The following is a 17,343-nucleotide window of genomic DNA, read 5'->3' as shown; positions in this document are numbered from 1 at the left end:
AGCCTCCCAAACAGCTGGGACGAAAGGTATGTGCCACCTCACCTGGCTAATTTTTGTATTTTTAATACAGATAGGCTTTCACCATGTTGGCCAGGCTAGTCTTGAATGCCTGACCTCAAGTGATCCTCCCACCTCAGCCTCCCAAAGTTCTGGGATTCTGTAATCCCAGGCCTGAGCCACTGTGTGCAGCCTATTTAATTGCTTTTGCTTTTGCTTTTTTTTTTTTTTTTTTTTTTTTTTTTAGAAACAAAGGGTGGGAGATTCTCTTGCTTTCTTGCCCGGGGCATCCTCCTGCCTCAGCCTCTAGAGTAGCCCGGACCACCGATGTGAGTTACTACACACAGCTATCTATCTAAATATTTCTAATGGAATAGTTTTGCTTGGGGAAGTAGGAGTGGTTGGGTGTACCTGTAGTCCTACCTACTCTGGACAAAACCAGACTCTATCTCAAAAGAAAAAAAAAAGAGAATATCTTCACTTGACTTTGAGGAAGAGCTGCATTGGGTTTGGAGATAAGAGCTAAGCTTTTAGTCTTGGTGAAGAAACTCATTTAATCTCCTGATTCTTGGTCTTTTATCTGTATAATGGAAATAATATCATCTGGTTGAAAAGGTGTTGGAGGATTAAAATATGAAAGTATTTATAGTACTTTAAGGTATATAAATATGTGCTCATAAATGAAAAATATTTGGAGATCATAAGAATTATGCCTTTCTCACCATGCCTGAGATTGTTTTCTAAGGAACGTACCATGTCATTTGTATTTCAATAGTTCTACTCGACTAATTTCATTATGTTAAACTTGGATTCAATTAAAATTTCATAAATCAAGAGTCTCAAATGTATTGGTTCCTTAGGAATAAAGTTGAGTTTTAGAGAGGTCCCTACACTTCACTCACCAGTTAGAGAATTAGGAGAATTGAAACTTGAATTCTATGTTTTGCATAATTTACCTGAATTAATTAAAAGTTTTGATATCTATATTATTTTATTATTTTACATTTTTCCAAGCAGTTTCATTCCATCATCTAATTTTAAGTTCACAAAAATGTTTTCTAAGTATTGCTTTAGTTTTGTGATATATTTAAATGATGGTAAGATACAGATAATAGAATGAACTGTCGTCTAAACTTTTTGTTTGTTTTTGTTTTGAGACAGAGTTTCACTCTTGTTGCCCAGGCTAGAATGCAGAGGCTTGATCTTGGCTCACTGCAACTTTTGCCTCCCAGGTTCAAGCAATTCTCCTGCCTCAGCCTCCCGAGTAGCTGGGATTACAGGCATGCTCCACCATGCCCAGCTAATTCTTGTATTTTTAGTAGAGACCGGTTTTCTCTATGTTGGTCAGACTGGTCTCAAACTCCTGACCTCAGGTGATCCACCCCCCTCAGCCTCCCGAAGTGCTGGGATTACAGGCCTGAGCTACCGCGCCTGGCCTAAACATTTTTTTATTAATAAATAACACATTACTGGTACAAAGTATGTATTGCATCATCCTTTGCTTTGCTAACCAAACAGTGAAACTCTTAAAATATGATTTCCCTAAAATATCTGAAAATTTGAGGTGGAAGATAAGAGATTTTCAGATAGCTTTTTGTCATTCAATAGTTTCAAACTTTCTCTGCTGCTTTACATGTTTTTCTTCAGGTAATGGAACTTAAATGAACTTTAGTAATGATAACTTTCTTTTGGGGGAGAGGGTCTCATTATTTCACCCAGAGTGGAGTGCAGTGGCGCGATCTCAGCTCATCACAACCTCAGCCTCCTGGGTTCAATTGATTCTCTTGTCTCAGCCTCCCAAGTAGCTGGGATTATAGGTGGGCACCACTACTGCTTGGCTATTTTTGTATTTTTAGTAGAGACGGGGTTTCACCATGTTGGCTAGGCTGTTCTTGAATCCCTGACCTCAAATGATCCACCTGCCTCGGCTTCCCAAAGTTCTGGGATTACAGGCATGAGCCACCGCACCCCTAGCCAATGATAACTTTAAACTGATAAGAACAGATACTACACTTGATCTTAGCTAAAAGGTCAAGAAGTGATCAATGATAACTTTTAAGGCTACCTCCCAAGCTACTTCCCAGTGATTAAAATTTTTTTTTAATTGCATTTTAGGTTTTGGGGTACATGTGCAGAACATGCAAGACAGTTGCATAGGTACACATGTGGCAGTGTGTTTTGCTGCCTTCCTCCCCTTCACCCATATTTGGCATTTCTCCCCATGCTATCCCTCCCCTATTCCCCCCAATAGATCCCAGTGTGTAGTGCTCCCTTCCCTGTGTCCATGTGTTCTCATTGTTCATCACCCGCCCATGAGTTGAGAATATGCGGTATTTCATTTTCTGTTCTTGTGTCAGTTTGCTGAGAATGACGTTCTCCAGATTCATCCATGTCCCTACAAAGGACACGAACTCATCATTTTTGATTGCTGCATAACATTCCATGGTGTATATGTGCCACATTTTCCCAGTCCAGTCTATCATCGATGGGCATTTGGGTTGGTTCCAGGTCTTTGCTATTGTAAACAGTGCTGCAATGAACATTCATGTGCATGTGTCCTTATAGTAGACCGATTTATAGCCTTTTGGATATATACCCAGTAATGGGATTGCTGGGTCAAATGGAATTTCTATTTCTAGGTCCTTGAGGAATCACCACACTGTCTTCCACAATGGTTGAACTAATTTACACTCCCACCAGCAGTGTAGAAGTGTTCCTATTTCTCCACATCCTCTCCAGCATCTGTTGTCTCCAGATTTTGTAATGATTGCCATTCTAACTGGCGTGAGGTGGTATCTCAATGTAGTTTTGATTTGCATCTCTCTAATGACCAGTGATGATGAGCATTTTTTCATGTTTGTTGACCTCATGTATGTCTTGTTTTGTAAAGTGTCTGTTCATATCCTTTGCCCACTTTTGAATGGGCTTGTTTGTTTTTTTCTTGTAAATCTGTTTGAGTTCTTTGTAAATTCTGGATATCAGCCCTTTGTCAGATGGGTAAACTGCAAAGATTTTTTCCCATTTTGTCGGTTGCCGATTCACTCTAGTGACTGTTTCTTTTGCCGTGCAGAAGCTGTGGAGTTTCATTAGGTCCCATTTGTCTATTTTGGCTTTTGTTGCCAATGCTTTTGGTGTTTTGGTGAAGCTCAGTTTGGCTGGATATGAAATTCTGGGTTGAAAGTTCTTTTCTTTAAGGATGGTGATTTAAATTTTCAACTAAGTAGACCAGTAAAACACCAAGAATATAACTTAAAAAAAAAAAAAAAAACCAACTGTGAGCCCTGATCACTTCCTAAATAAGGAACTTTTGTGTAATTACTTTCAAGTGACGAAACAAGAGCAAGTTATCTTTATTATATCCTTATACGTCTCCAGTGGATTAATTAGAAAATTCTGTTTTTGTTTAAGATATTCCAATGGGAGGCAAAACAATTAAAAGGTTTGTAGTGCTAAGGGGTGCAATTAAAATAAAACATTCACAACATGGCTGCTTTCTTTTTGAAAATACTCCTTATTGAATACGTGGAATATAAACGTATTGAATATAGGTGCAGCCACTTAAAACTTCATTTTTATCATTCACATAGATTAAGAAAAGAAAATGGAACACTCTCTAGAGACAAAAGATGTCTTTCATATTTTCTTAATTTCTTTGCCTCAGGAGCTTTAAAATAATCACTATTTCATACAGCACCCTAGTGCTACTCATGCAAGTTTTTGGTTCCTCCCACACTTTTTTCTTTTTTCTTTTTTTTGTCAACAGGACTAATTAAGAACAGGTACAGTGAAGGAGAGGGTGATTAAATAACCTGCTAAATGGGAACTTAGTTACAATTGATGGATCAAATATTAGGTATTCCCTTGGCTTATTTGTCCTCTGTGTAGATATCAAGTAACCATCAGCGCTGTATTCTGGGTTTACATGAGAGGGGGAATTCTGGCTACCTGTGACTTTTTTATGGTTAGTTTTACCCATCACCTCCAAATGGCTTTGGTTTTGGTGTTAGGTGGCAGGAGGATGAGCCATTCTTCATGGAATGGCTTACACTAGACAATAAACCTTTGTTGAGGACAGCCTGGTTTAGAAATTTATGAACTGGGTGTTTTGCCATACATCACCAATGACTTATTTTTTATCATGGCCAATATTTACAGGAAAAATAACTTTACATATTAGTGGTATTTTAGCATTCACTGTAAGAAGATTTCAGATGTAAAACAGATCTAGCCAAGGATGGCTGTTGCTGTCTTCATTCTCCATCTTAGTAGACTGGATCAAGATTATTTTTGTCTTCTTTTTCCATATGCCTTCTTTACCATCCTTATTCAGGTCAGGGTCCCAGACAAATATTATTCTTACATTATCTTTCTTGCCATATCACAATACCATCATTTATTTCTTTTCTTCAGCTACTTTTAGACTTTATAATAAACAGTTGAGAGTTTTCACAAGGGTAGGGACAGGTCTATCTTGTTCAATATTTTACCTCTAGCACTGTGGTTCTCAACCATATTGGATTCAATGTTCCCTTTAATAATACCTATCTTTAATGGCTCTTCTATTTTACTTAAGTAAAATTCATAGAATTATAGCCTATTTACATACATTATTTCAAAGAAAAAATGTCAATATGGTTTATTGACGTGCCCTAAAATGTATTATAAAGAAGAAATATGGCCAGGCATGGTGGCTCATGCCTGTAATCCCAGCACTTGGGAGGCTGAGGCAGGTGGATCATGAGGTCAGGAGTTCAAGATCAGCCTGGCCAAGATGGTGAAACCCTGTCTCTATTAAAAATACAAAAATTAGCCAGGCATGGTGGTGCGCACCTGTAATCCCAGCTGCTCAGGAGGCTGAGGCAGAGAATTGCTTGAATCTGTGATACAGAGGTTGCAGTGAGCAGAGATCGTCCCACTGCACTCCAGCCTGAATGATAGAGTGAGACTCTGTCTCAAAAAAAAAAAAAAAGAAATATAAGAAAAGTAATTTATAGTAAAATGATATATGTATCATTATATACATGATGCTCATATGTGACCACCCCAGGAGACAATTTTTATGAATGAATCAGGTGCTTGCCTCTACTTTTTTTGTTTTTGAGACAGAGTCTCACTCTGTTGCCTAGGCTGGAGTTTAACAGCACTATCTTGGCTCACTGCAGGCTCTGCCTCCCAGGTTCAAAATATTCTTGTGCCTCAGCCTCCTGAGTAGCTGGGATTATAGGTGTGTGCCATAATACCTTGCTAATTTTTATATTTTTCGTAGAGATGAAGTTTCACACACCATGTTGGCCGGGTTGGTCTTGAACTCCTGTCCTCAGGTGATCTGTCCACCTTAGTCTCCAAAATGCCAGGATTACAGGCATGAGCCACCACACCTGGCCTCTACTTTTAATGAAGAAGGTTGGTTGTGAGACAAATAATGTCATCAGAAGCCATTCTGTATGAGAATGGCAACATAAGAGTAGGGGTCTAGATGGATACTAGAATAAAAACTGGTTGAGACACTGATATGGTTTGGCTCTGTGTCCCCAACCAAACTTCATGTCAAATTGTAATCCTCACAGGTTGAGAGAGGGACCTGGTGGGAGTGATTGGATCATAGGGGCAGTTTCTGCCAGGCTGTTCTCATGATAGTGAGTGAGTTTTCATGAGATCTGATGGTATAAGAGTGTGTGGCAGATCCCCCCTTGCTCTCTCTCTCCTTATGCCATGTAAGACTTGCCTTGCTGTTTCCGCCATGATTGTAAGTTTCCTGAGGCCTCCCCAGCCATGCAGAGCTATGAGCCAATTAAACCTCTTTTCTTTATAAGTTGCCCAGTCTCAGGTAGTTCTTTAAAGCAGTGTGAAAATGGACTAGTACAGATATGTAATAACAGACCATACTTATTATGTATTATAAGGGAATGAAGGAAATAACCTTTATTAAAATAAATATAACATACTACATCAAATTACAAATGACATAGTGGAGAAAATCAAGAAGTGTAACTCTCACAATTGAGCATGAATATTCTCCCAAATTAGTGTTCCTTACAGATGAATAGTGTCAAAATGATTCTCTATGTTTTAGGGCAAAATAGTGTTGAAATATCACAGAGAACATTATCCTGTCTCAAAATTCCATAACATTCTGAAGTAAGCATTCATTCCCCAGTACTTTAAAAGGCCCTGGAGAGCATATTCCTTCATAGGCAACGGATTGGAAAAAGAAATACAGTCACAAAACTTGCTTCTCAGAAGTTGGGTGGTAGACTTTGCTAGGTAGTAAAAGACTGAGATTAAAAAAGCAACAGACTGGCCACCCTCAGATAAATAAATCATTATTTAATTATCATAACATAAATTTCATATGATTGTGCTCTAAAAACTTTAAATGCAATAATACAAAATATTTATAATGCAAACTTTGTTGATGAAATTCAATGAGATCCTTGTGTTTCTTGTTACTCTGCTACTTTAATGATAGTTATTTTAAAAAGATTGCACATTTCCATGGTTATATATTTTTAATTTGTTTTGTGGCTTTTGAGGTAATTCTTCTATTGCACTAACACTATTTTATTTTATTTATTTATTTTTTGAGGCAGGTCTTGCTCTGTCACCCAGGCTATGTTGCATTTCCTGACCTCCTGGGCTCAAGAAATCCTCCCACCTCAGCCTCCTGAGTAGCTGGGACCACAGGCATGTGTCATCATGGACAACTAATTTTTGTATTTTTGATAGAGACAGGGTTTTGCCATGTTGCCCAGGCTCATCTTGAACTCCTGAGCTCAAGTAATTCAGTCACCTCTGCCTCCCAAAGTGCTGGGATTATACAGCCATGAGCCACCATGCCCAGCCACTAACACTATTTTAAACTAAATGTGTGGTTCCAAATCTTAAAATATCAGGAACAGACAGGATGTATAAACTAAGTTACTTATTTATTTTGAGAGAAAATATTTATTCCATTGAGTTTTCCTATGCAAATTATTAAGCATGTGCAGAACTTCTTATAAAACGTTTAATACAGTTACACATTAAAGTATTATTGATTTATATTGGGTATGGAGGGACAGTCAGAAGGTAGAACGAGGGAGAATTCTTTAGGCTGGGCTGTGTAGCACATTGCAGGACAGCTTACTACATGCCAATCACCTGGACAACCAAAGATGCCCCCACAAATTTCCAAAACACTCTGTAACAGGCAGAATCAACCTTTCTGAGAAAAAGTGTTCTAATGCTGTTATGTTTTGAATGTTTTTGTCCCCTCCAAAAATTCATGTTGAAACTTACTCCCCAATGCAACAGTGTTAGGAAGCAGGGCCCTTTGGTGGGTTTTTGGTAGAGGCTTTTGGGAGATGTTTTAATTAAATAAGCAGAAAAATAAGAAATGGTGATCTCAATGAATTTCATTGAAAGTTTGCTTTATAAATATTTTGTATTATTGCCTTAAAAATTTTTGGAGTACAATCATATGAAATAGATTAATGCCACCATAGAAAGGCTTGTTGGAAGGAGATTATTCCCTTTTTGCCCTTCTACCTTCTGCGAAAGGAGGGCACAGCATTCCTACCCTCCAGAGGATTTGGTGCTCAAGATGCCATCTTGGAAGCAGAGAGCAGCCCTCACCAGATGCCAGCACCTCGATCTTGGACTTCCCAGCCTCCAGAACTATGAGAAATAAATTTCTCTTCTTTCTAAATTACCCAGTTTGTGGTATTCTGTTATCACAGCACAAACAACCTAAGACAAAAACCAAAATACTTAACAAATTTGATAATTTAAGTCCATTCATTGAATATTAGTCTTTAGATCAGCAAAGTAAAGAGAAGAGTGAACACAATTCCTGGCAGGATCTTGTTCCTCTTGAATTCTCCTTACACTGACAGTGACCCAGCTATAGTGCAAAGTCTGAACATGAGCTTCCCTCACTTACATACATCTTTTCCTTGGCTCCTCATCATGCCTAGGACATATTAATGTTTACATTTTTTGACTTAACATATGGGATCCCTGCAACTGTCTTTACAAGCTCTTCTCCAAATGCTCTCCACCTTCTCCCGAATGCTCAAGTACTAACCTGCTTGGAGCTACCTGTTCATCCCAGGTATTTCCTGACTCTGTGTTGCTGTACATATTGTTCCCTCAGTTGGCCATCTTATTTGTGTGGCTAATTCCCAGTTGCATTTCAAGATTCAGCTCCTGGGTCATCTCTGGGAAAGCCTGTCTCCTAGGAAGCCAAATCTGAGCCACCAAACGGGATGACATCAACTCCTCAACCTCTGTAGTTTTGCAGTACCCTGCACAGATATCCAGACACACTTTCCACAAGAATCAGAAGTGATCTCTGTTTTAATGTCTTTATCCCACTCTCTTGGTTCTGGAGTCTCTCACTATAAACTCTTCAAGGACATGAACACTATTCATTGATCTTTGTCTTTCCAGTAATAATTTGTTTAATGCTAATTTGAGTATCACAAGCATTAGGCTTTGCTGAACCCTGGACTGTACAGGAGACAGGAAACATTGGTTAGGAAGAGTGGATAAAAGAGAGGATCTAAATAACATTTTTTTTTCTGATGAAAAGGGTACATTTTAATAGTTAGCTTGAGAAATAACCTATTATTTTCATTTTTTTTTTTTGAGACGGAGTTTTCGCTCCTGTTACCCAGGCTGGAGTGCAATGGCACTATCTCGGCTCACTGCAACCTCCGCCTCCTGGGTTCAGGCAATTCTCCTGCCTCAGCCTCGCGAGTAGCTGGGATTACAGGCGCGCGCCACCATGCCCAGAGGCGGGTGGATCATGAGGTCAAGAGATTGAGACTATCCTGGTCAACATGGTGAAACCCCCTCTCTACTAAAAAAAATACAAAAAAATATATTATTTTCATTTTTGAATCAGATTAATCCAACACTCTCTGGGGTGTTCAGGTAAAATGCACCTTAAGAAGCAGTAAAGTGTCTGTGGGAGCATTCTGGGTAAAAAGTGTTTGCAGGTAGAAGTACGTATCAGATATGAATGCTCAACTTTTATGTTTGATACACAATAGATATTCCATTAATAAACATATAGCATTCAGTTAATATCATACAAACTGAAGAAAAAGTTGAAAAGCCTAGAACTCCTTTATTCTCTCTAGATCATCAGCCTGAATCATTAATTCAACAAGTATTTATTGAATGTCTACTACAAGTAAGGAAGTGTTCTAGAAGCTGGGGATATCCAGTGACCAACACAGATGACATCTCTAATTTCATGGATCTTTAGTGCATTTTGGGAAACAAACATTCACTAGTAATATGATGTAATTAGAGACATATAAGAGTATAATTATTACTATAAAATTTAAAAATGTTATGATAGAAAAATTAGTATAAGACTTGTATAATTCATATTTAAGAATTCAAGAATTTAAAATGATAATTATGTGTAATTATAACTAGTTTATATATAATTCATATATATCCATATTAATTTATATGTATTCATTTTACATATTTATAATTAAAGTATGATTATGATGTCTGGAGACACACCCACACTACCTTATATACCCAATCCACACTTCATTAAGTGAATTAAAATAATTGAATCTAGTAAAATTTATTTAACAAGTATCCCAAACACTTAATAGTATATAGCTCAACATGGGGAAAAAAATCACTTTAGTTGTCTTATCTAAACTTGACTCTCATGATACATTTTGAATGGTTCCAAATATTTTTCTGGGTTTGTGAAACTATATGCATTGGAGCTGGTGCTACAACTCAGAATTTTACCACATAAGAAATTACTATTAGGTTTTGGCAACATGACAACTTAAAATCATTTCTTCTTAGTAGCAAAATAAATAAATAAATTTAAAAAAAATAAAAGGAAAAGAAAAGAAAAAAATTCAAGGAGAGGAAGGGAAACCAAATTCCATCTCCTAAGGATATCCAATAACAGTTCTGCTGTTGAATTTCACTTTTAACAAAATATTAAATGTAATTAATCTTTTTTTTAACCTATGTGTCTTTTAGGTCACTGAAATGCAATTTTCAATAAGCAGAAATATATTGCAGTTAATAACTTTTATGTCAAAGAAAGAAAATCAGAATTTTTTTTCTGAAGTAAACTTTTCCTTGCATTATTTATTTTCTCTACATTAAGTGCCTCTTTGTTTCTTCACAGAACAAACTAAAAGAAAATTAAACAATGGGTACCAAAAGAAGGAGTTATTCAATAGTAATGAGTTTTCTCAAAAACAAATTGAGAAGTTGGATATTAAAGAATGAGAAGCCTCATATTTACAATTTTCAATGAATTAACATTTCTTAAATAGACAACTGCTCAGTGTATTTGCTATACACTAGGCTTTACCCTATCTATTCACAGGTGGAACACAAACTTGGTTGTTTTAGCTGATGCTTATTCACTGCCTTTTGAAACCTGTTTCAATATAAGGTATATAAGCTGTGATCTCATTATGTCAGCATCACAGTGATTTATTCACCCAGTCATCAAAATGCTTTTGAAGACATGTTTACCAATTTCATGACACAAAGGGAAAGGGAAATACGCTTTTAAAAGTCTGCATTGATAAGGTAGTTATTGAAAGGCAAAAATTTTAGATATTAAAGTTAGAAAAGGAGAGATGAGTTTTTTTTCACGTACAAATATAGCCAAGTATGATATGGTTCTATGGTACCAATGAAGTAGACTTGAATTTAGATGAATTATCCCATGGATTTAAATAGTTTATTAGAGAGACTCAAGTTTATTAGTAGCATTTGACACTAAAATCAGAAATATATCCAACAACACTAGGTTTACTTACAGAACTTTAAGACTGTAAAGGCCCGTGAATGCTCCCTTGGGAATGTATGTCAGAGCGTTTCCAGCAAGACGTCTGTGGGTGTCAATGGAGAAGAGAGAGAGTGAGCATACCTCTTCATGTGGAAGTCATTTAATTTAAAAAAATGCAATACAACTGTGTTTAAGCCACAACTATCAAAAGCAACTGTAAAGACCTTTGTTTTGTTATATTTTGCAAAAAATTTCTATAAATTTCTAATTTAAATGTTGGCAGAATTTCTTAAAAAGAAATGTAATAAATTACCTACATTACAACAAATGATTTAATAGCTTATACCATATGTACATATATATAAATCTGTCCTTTAAACAATTTTTAAACAAATGCTAACACCATATGATACTTTGCAAAAAATTGTAATGTCCAAATGTGACTGTCATGAGTTTCATGATTGTTTGTAAGCAAAAATGCATTAAACATTAAAATATTTATGTTGCAACTATGCCTCAAAATACTCAACTTTCTTATTAAATTTGTCAAGAACGTAGATTATCACAATCGACTTTTTCTAAACTCTATCAGAAAAGGATAGAGTAGCTTAATTTAACATGATTTAATAGAGCAATGCTTTAAAAAACTGAAAACAGATTAGTATGAAGGACATTAACATGGGTTATTTAATGGAAAGTTCTGACATTATTAACTGGTAAAATTTAGTTCAGTTTATAATATTTTTCTAAGTAGAAGATAGCCAGGTGAAAAATTGTGCAAATGATCAACAAGATGTGCTACCTGAAACATGTGATTCAATATTTTTTGGCAGCCACATCAAAGCCATAACCTCATGTGTTAAAGGATCATGTAAAAACAGCAATGTGACTCTGAAGAGCACAGTATTTTGAGGAGCTGATCATATCCTATAACGGTGAGTAGAACTGGGAGTCAAGATACCTTTGCCCTTTTTTTCCCTTTTTCTTTTTTAGAGATGGTTTATTGCCCAGGCTGGCCTTGAACTCCTAGGCTGAAGCAGTCCTCCTGCCTCAGCCTCCTGGGTAGCTGTAACTATAGAAGTGTGCCATAGTACCCAGCCCCTGCTTATTTTTGATGGAGATGAGGATTTGGGGATAAGGATTCGGTTGGTCCATTTTACTAGTGCTTATTTCTGAGGGACCTAACAGCCTCAAATTTCTACCTTTGATGCTGTCTTCAAAGGAGAGATAATTCAGTCACAGAGATTCACTGACTGGACTGAAATAAGCCATTTCTCATACTTTAAATATGTGTCCTGTTGCCAATTCACACCAATGACAATATGAATATTTAAAGTAAAGCTATACTTATATGAATAGAATGTCTGAGTAGTATTTGTGGTATGTGTATTTAAAGCATTATTTACTCTATGCAAATTAAATAAAATTACAATATACTTTTAAAAATTATGCTTAAAAAATTAATAACATTAGAAGGTCCTAGGATGTCTCCAAGAGGCTCCATTTATCCTGCATCTACAGCACTAACTTGCTTTGTGCTGTTGAATAAGTTAGTTGGTATTTCTGAGCTTTGTTTTCCCACTAATTACACGAAATGTTAAGATAAAATGGCTTCCTGGGTCCCTTCCAGATCCCAAACTCCATGATATCCCTATCCTGTCTTGTGGTCGTTTGTGTTTGTGCCAGTTTTTCCTTCTCTTAACAGAGATAATCTTTTAAAAGACTTGGATACCTCTTATACTGTATCCCTCCTACCTATCTCATGGTACCTAAAGAAGTGTTTTTTCAAGTGAAAAACACTTATTGTAGATCAGTGGCCTGGTCTACAATTAAGAAAAAACAAATAGAGTAGACAAACAGTAGAATGAATTGGCTGAAGTATTGTTTTATAAAAATCTTTGTTTCCTAATATATTTGTGAAAATGGATTGAGGGGAGGAAGTTTGTTTCTTCCTACACATGGTCAGAAAGGTTTGAGAGCTGCTAGCTTCAGCCTGGTGTAGGCACTTAATAAATATATGTTATTAACATGTAATTCAACATGATATTTGACCAGGGTAACTTAAGAGGTGTTTTTTTTTAAATTTCCTATAAAACTGTCTTCAGAAAACCCTCTTTAGACACTAACTCTGAGCTTCTTCCATCTCATCTCCCCATATTTAGTCTCTACCTACTCCCATCAATTCTGTATTCACTGATGGTCTTTATAAAGCCAACTCTGACCATATTACTGCCCTGTTCAAAAACCCTGTCAGTTCCCATGCCAGGTAAATAGAAATAAAAAGTCCTCAGAATCTTCTCCAATAAGTCTCTAATTCCTACTGGATGCTAGAACTGAACCAATAAATGAGGTTTGCTTTTTAAGACATGCCTCCACATTTTCCCCTCTAGCCCTTTGTTCCACCTAAAATCTCCTTTCTCCCCGTTTCTTAAAGCAACCTCAGTGCTACCAAAGGACTTCAAAGTAGAAAGACTACCCATGAGTTTGGAAAGGATTTGGAAAGCTCAGTTTCTGATGGTCAGTCTCTCTACTTTCAACTCCTTTAGTAGCACTTTGTGTCTTGCTATGGATTTTATATCTACTTTGTGTTATAGTGTGTACCCGTCTTATGACACATGAAAGACTGGGAACTCCTTGAACCTGGGTATTCTCTTGGTATCCACATAGGATCTTGAATACTGTCTGATAGTAGGTTGTCTCAGTACTGCCTGACTAACCAGTTGAGTAGAGACTACTGGCTGTCCCCCAGTATCCATTCTACCCTTGTAGAATAATTCCCCCATCCAGAATTTTAGCCGATTACATGGCCAGGTGGAGTCTGATTTTCCAGTCTTCCTTGCAGCTGAACGTGATGATGTGACTAAACTCAGCTGTGATCAAAAGTGATACGTGAAACACCGGTATCACCTCCTTAACAAGACATTGCTTGTTCTCAATTTCTTTAATTTCCCCTTCCTGTAGAAGTAGAACTGCTGAGACGTCATCAACAATTCTCGTGTGGAGAACCTTCCACAGAAGGCAAAACAAGAACAACAAAAAAACCAGAAGGAGACTGGGCTCCTGGATGACCCTGTGGAACTGAGCTGTTCCAAAGCCCCGAAGTCTGTTTTGGATGAATAACTGAATCAGGAGAACGCCTGTGGTATCCTCTGAAGGATCGAAGGATTATTTAGTTGTTGGGGCTGGTAAACCTCCACTGCACTGCTGGAGAGAAAGGTAAGGGGTTTCATACTTGCCTAGATATTGGCCCCAGTGCATCATTTTGCAGAGCTGTTCTGATCTACAATATTCTCTGTCTCTCTGCTTTATTCCCTTTTCATCTTCCTATTGTTAGCTTGCAATTGGTGCACCTGAACTATCACAGACATCGAATGTTGCTAGTTTCCCAACTAAGTTGGGAAGAAATGTTATCATTCTTTGAAGCTATCTTTTTTTTCTGATATTGGCTATGCATATTTTTATTGTGGTAAAATATATATGAAATAATATCATTTCGAACATTTGTATGTGTAGATTCAGTAGCATTATATATATTCACAATGTTATCTAACCAACACCACTATGTACACCCAAATTTTTTATTATCCCCAACAAAAACTCTATACCTGATTAGCAATATCCCACCCTTCCCCTTATTCTCAGCCCCTGGTAATTTCTATTCTATATCCTGTCTCTATGAACTTGCTTTTTCTAGTCTCATATAAGTAGAATGATATAATGTTTTCCTTTTGTATCTGACTTATTTCACTAAGCATAATATTTTCTGTGTCCAACCATGTTACATCATATATCAAAATAGCATTCCTTTTTGTGAAAGAATAATGTATCATTGTACATATATACTGCATTTTGTTTAGCCCTTCATCTGTTAATTGAAAGCTGTATTATTTCCATCTTTTGGCTCTTGTGGACAGTGATGCTATGAATATTGGTGTACAAATATCTGTTTGAGTCCCTGGATTCTATTCCTTTGGGTATACATCTAGTAGTGGAATTCTTGGGTCAAATGGTGGTGCTATGCATTGGAAAAATGATTGCACCTTTATATATTCCTACCAACAGTGCATCAGGGTGATAATTCCTCCACATCTGAAGCTATCTTTTTATATCCCATAGTATTTATTGAGGGCCTGCTGTGTGCTGGTGCCACTTTTATCATTTATTTATTATTTTTTGAAACAGGTCTCACTGTCGCCCAAGCTAGAGTGCAGTGGCTAAAGTTTGTTTCACTGCAACCTTGCCTCCCAAGCTCAAGTGATCTTCTGCCTCAGCCTCCCAAGTAGCCGGGACTACAGGCATGTGACACCATGCCCAGCTAATTTTTGTTTTATTACTATTTTTTTTTGTAGAGGCAGGGTTTTGCCATGTTACCTAGGCTGGTCTCAAATTCTTGAACTCAAGCGATACACTTCCTTGGCCTCCCAAAGTGTTAGGATTACAGGTACAAGCCACCATGCCTGGCCTTGTGCTGGTACCACTTTAGGTGCCAGTGATACAGCAGTGAATACCAGGATAAAGCCCCTGACGTCATGGAACTGGTATTCTAATGTGGCAAGATAGTCATTAAATAAAAGTCAAGTGAATAATATAACATGAAAAATGCTCTGTATAAAGCAAAATCAAGGCAAAGGGATAGAGAGCACTGGGTGGTGGTGGTGGGTGAGAGACTAGTATTTCAGATAAGATGGTCAGAACAATCTCTCCACTGAGTGGGCATTTCAGCTTATGCCTGCACCATGTGGGTATCGATATAAAGACAACAGTGGAACAAAATTCCTGAGTCAGAGTGTGACTGGTGTGGTCCAGAAGCTGCAAGGAGGTGAGCATGGCTGGAGTGGAATGACTGGAGGAGGATGGCAGGAGGTAAGGTTGGAGAGGTGTCTAGGGCCATCCCACAAAGGTCTTTGGAAGGACTTCAAATTAGAGAGTAATGTGATCAGATCTGTGCTTTAGAAATGTCCTTCTGATGGGACACTTTTGTATATATATTTATTTAACTTTTAAGTCTGGGGTACAAATGCAGGTTTGTTATATAGGCAAACTTGCGTGTGTCACAGGGTTTGTTGTACAGGTTATTTCATCACCCAGGTATTAAGCCTAGTACCCATTAGTTATTTTTCCTGATCCTTTGCCTCCTCCCATCCTCTGATAGGCCCCAGTGTGTGTTGTTTTTCTCTGTATGTCCACGTGTTCTCATCATTTAGCTCCCACTTATAAGCAAGAGTATGTGGTACCTGGTTTTCTGTTCCTGTGTTAGTTTGCTAAGGATAATGGCCTCCATCCAGCTCTATTCATATTCCTGCAAAGGACATAATCTTGTTCTTTGGCTGAATAGTATTCCATGGTGTGTATGTACCACATTTTCTTTATCCAGTCTACCACTGATTGATTTCATGTTTTTGGTATTGTGCATAGTGCTGCAATGAGCATATGCATTCATGTGTCTTTATAATAGAATAATTTATATTCCTTTGGGTATATACTCACTAATGGATTGCTGGGTCTAATGGTAGTTCTGTTTTTAGGTCTTTGAGAAATAGCCACAGTCTTCACAATGGTTGAACTAATTTTCACTCCCACCAACAGTGTATAAGCATTCCTTTTTCTCCATGATCTTGACAGCATCTGTTATTTTTTGACTTTTTAATTATAGGCTTTCTGACTGGTGTGAGACGGTATCTCTTTGTGGTTTTGATTTGCAGTTTTCTAATGATCAGTAATGTTGAGCTTTTTTTTTTTTTTTATATACTTGTTGGCTGCATGTATGTCTTCTTTTGAAAAGGGTCTGTTTGCCCACTTTTAAATCATTTATTTTTTTTTCTTGTAAATTTGTTTAAGTTCCTTGTAGATGCTGGATATTAGATCTTTGTCAGATACATTATTTGCCAAAATTTTCAATGAGACCCTTTTAAAGGGGAGAATAGACCATGGGGTCAAGAGTGGAAGCACAAAAGGGACTAAAGTCTTCAGATGGGAGATGGTGGCATAGTATAGCAGTGGCAGAGGTGGCATGAAGTGGTGGGATTTAGTGAGGAAGAAAAATCCAACTTGATCAACCACTAGGGTCAAGGTGGAAGGTAGGCAGTCAAAGAGGAGCAACATTTTACACTTACAGTTACTTTATGTGTAATCCACATGCATTTGAATACTTATCCAAACTGCTATGTATAAAACTGAAGCAAATGAATTGGGCATGATTTGATATAAAAAAGTTGCTCTTTGAATTAAGACAGACTCAGGTTTGGTTGACCATTACAGACAGCTTAATTGATTAGACTCAACGGACTTGTAACTGTTATTTTGGTCAAAATGTCCCTAACTATCCTGTTTACAGTCATGACTTCAACAGTGCATTTCTGAGCTCTAAAACATAGCCTTCAGCTAGGCGTTTATCAGCTCTCACTGCTGTGACAGTCTCATCAAGTAGCTAGATGGTTTTTTGAAACAGTGATTTTGGAAATAAAAAGGAGAAAGTAAAAACTTTATTTTTAAAAAATTAGTTTAAATTTGTGTTAGGGTGAATGCCTTTCTGTTACATTTCCTGAAACTCACTTCATACAAATGGTTTTTCT

General features: G+C 37.2%; 1 protein-coding gene, 1 long non-coding RNA gene and 1 pseudogene across 6 annotated transcripts in view; 1 reads left to right on the top strand and 2 right to left on the bottom strand.

The window, feature by feature from the left end:
- The window catches only part of LOC118144265 (uncharacterized), a 437,346-nt gene that overhangs the window by 7,936 nt on the left and 412,067 nt on the right, over positions 1 to 17,343 (top strand). For all 5 annotated transcript variants that reach the window (XR_013521933.1, XR_013521935.1, XR_013521934.1 and 2 more), the window contains exons 2-3: positions 11,605 to 11,706; positions 13,733 to 13,987. This is a non-coding gene — a long non-coding RNA (uncharacterized LOC118144265). The remainder of the gene's footprint in view (positions 1 to 11,604; positions 11,707 to 13,732; positions 13,988 to 17,343) is intronic.
- The window catches only part of LGR5 (leucine rich repeat containing G protein-coupled receptor 5), a 143,745-nt gene that overhangs the window by 49,574 nt on the left and 76,828 nt on the right, over positions 1 to 17,343 (bottom strand). The window contains exon 3 of the mRNA XM_002807128.7: positions 10,803 to 10,874. Within this exon, the coding sequence (XP_002807174.4) occupies positions 10,803 to 10,874 (72 nt within the window). The remainder of the gene's footprint in view (positions 1 to 10,802; positions 10,875 to 17,343) is intronic.
- On the bottom strand, positions 1,906 to 2,040 carry LOC118144748 (U2 spliceosomal RNA; annotated as a pseudogene).

The sequence above is a fragment of the Callithrix jacchus genome, chromosome 9 (assembly GCF_049354715.1).
Source record: "Callithrix jacchus isolate 240 chromosome 9, calJac240_pri, whole genome shotgun sequence".
Classification (NCBI taxonomy): Eukaryota; Metazoa; Chordata; class Mammalia; order Primates; family Cebidae; genus Callithrix; species Callithrix jacchus.
The sequence above is the reverse complement of the archived record's forward strand: the minus strand, read 5'-3'. Positions and strand labels throughout refer to the sequence as shown.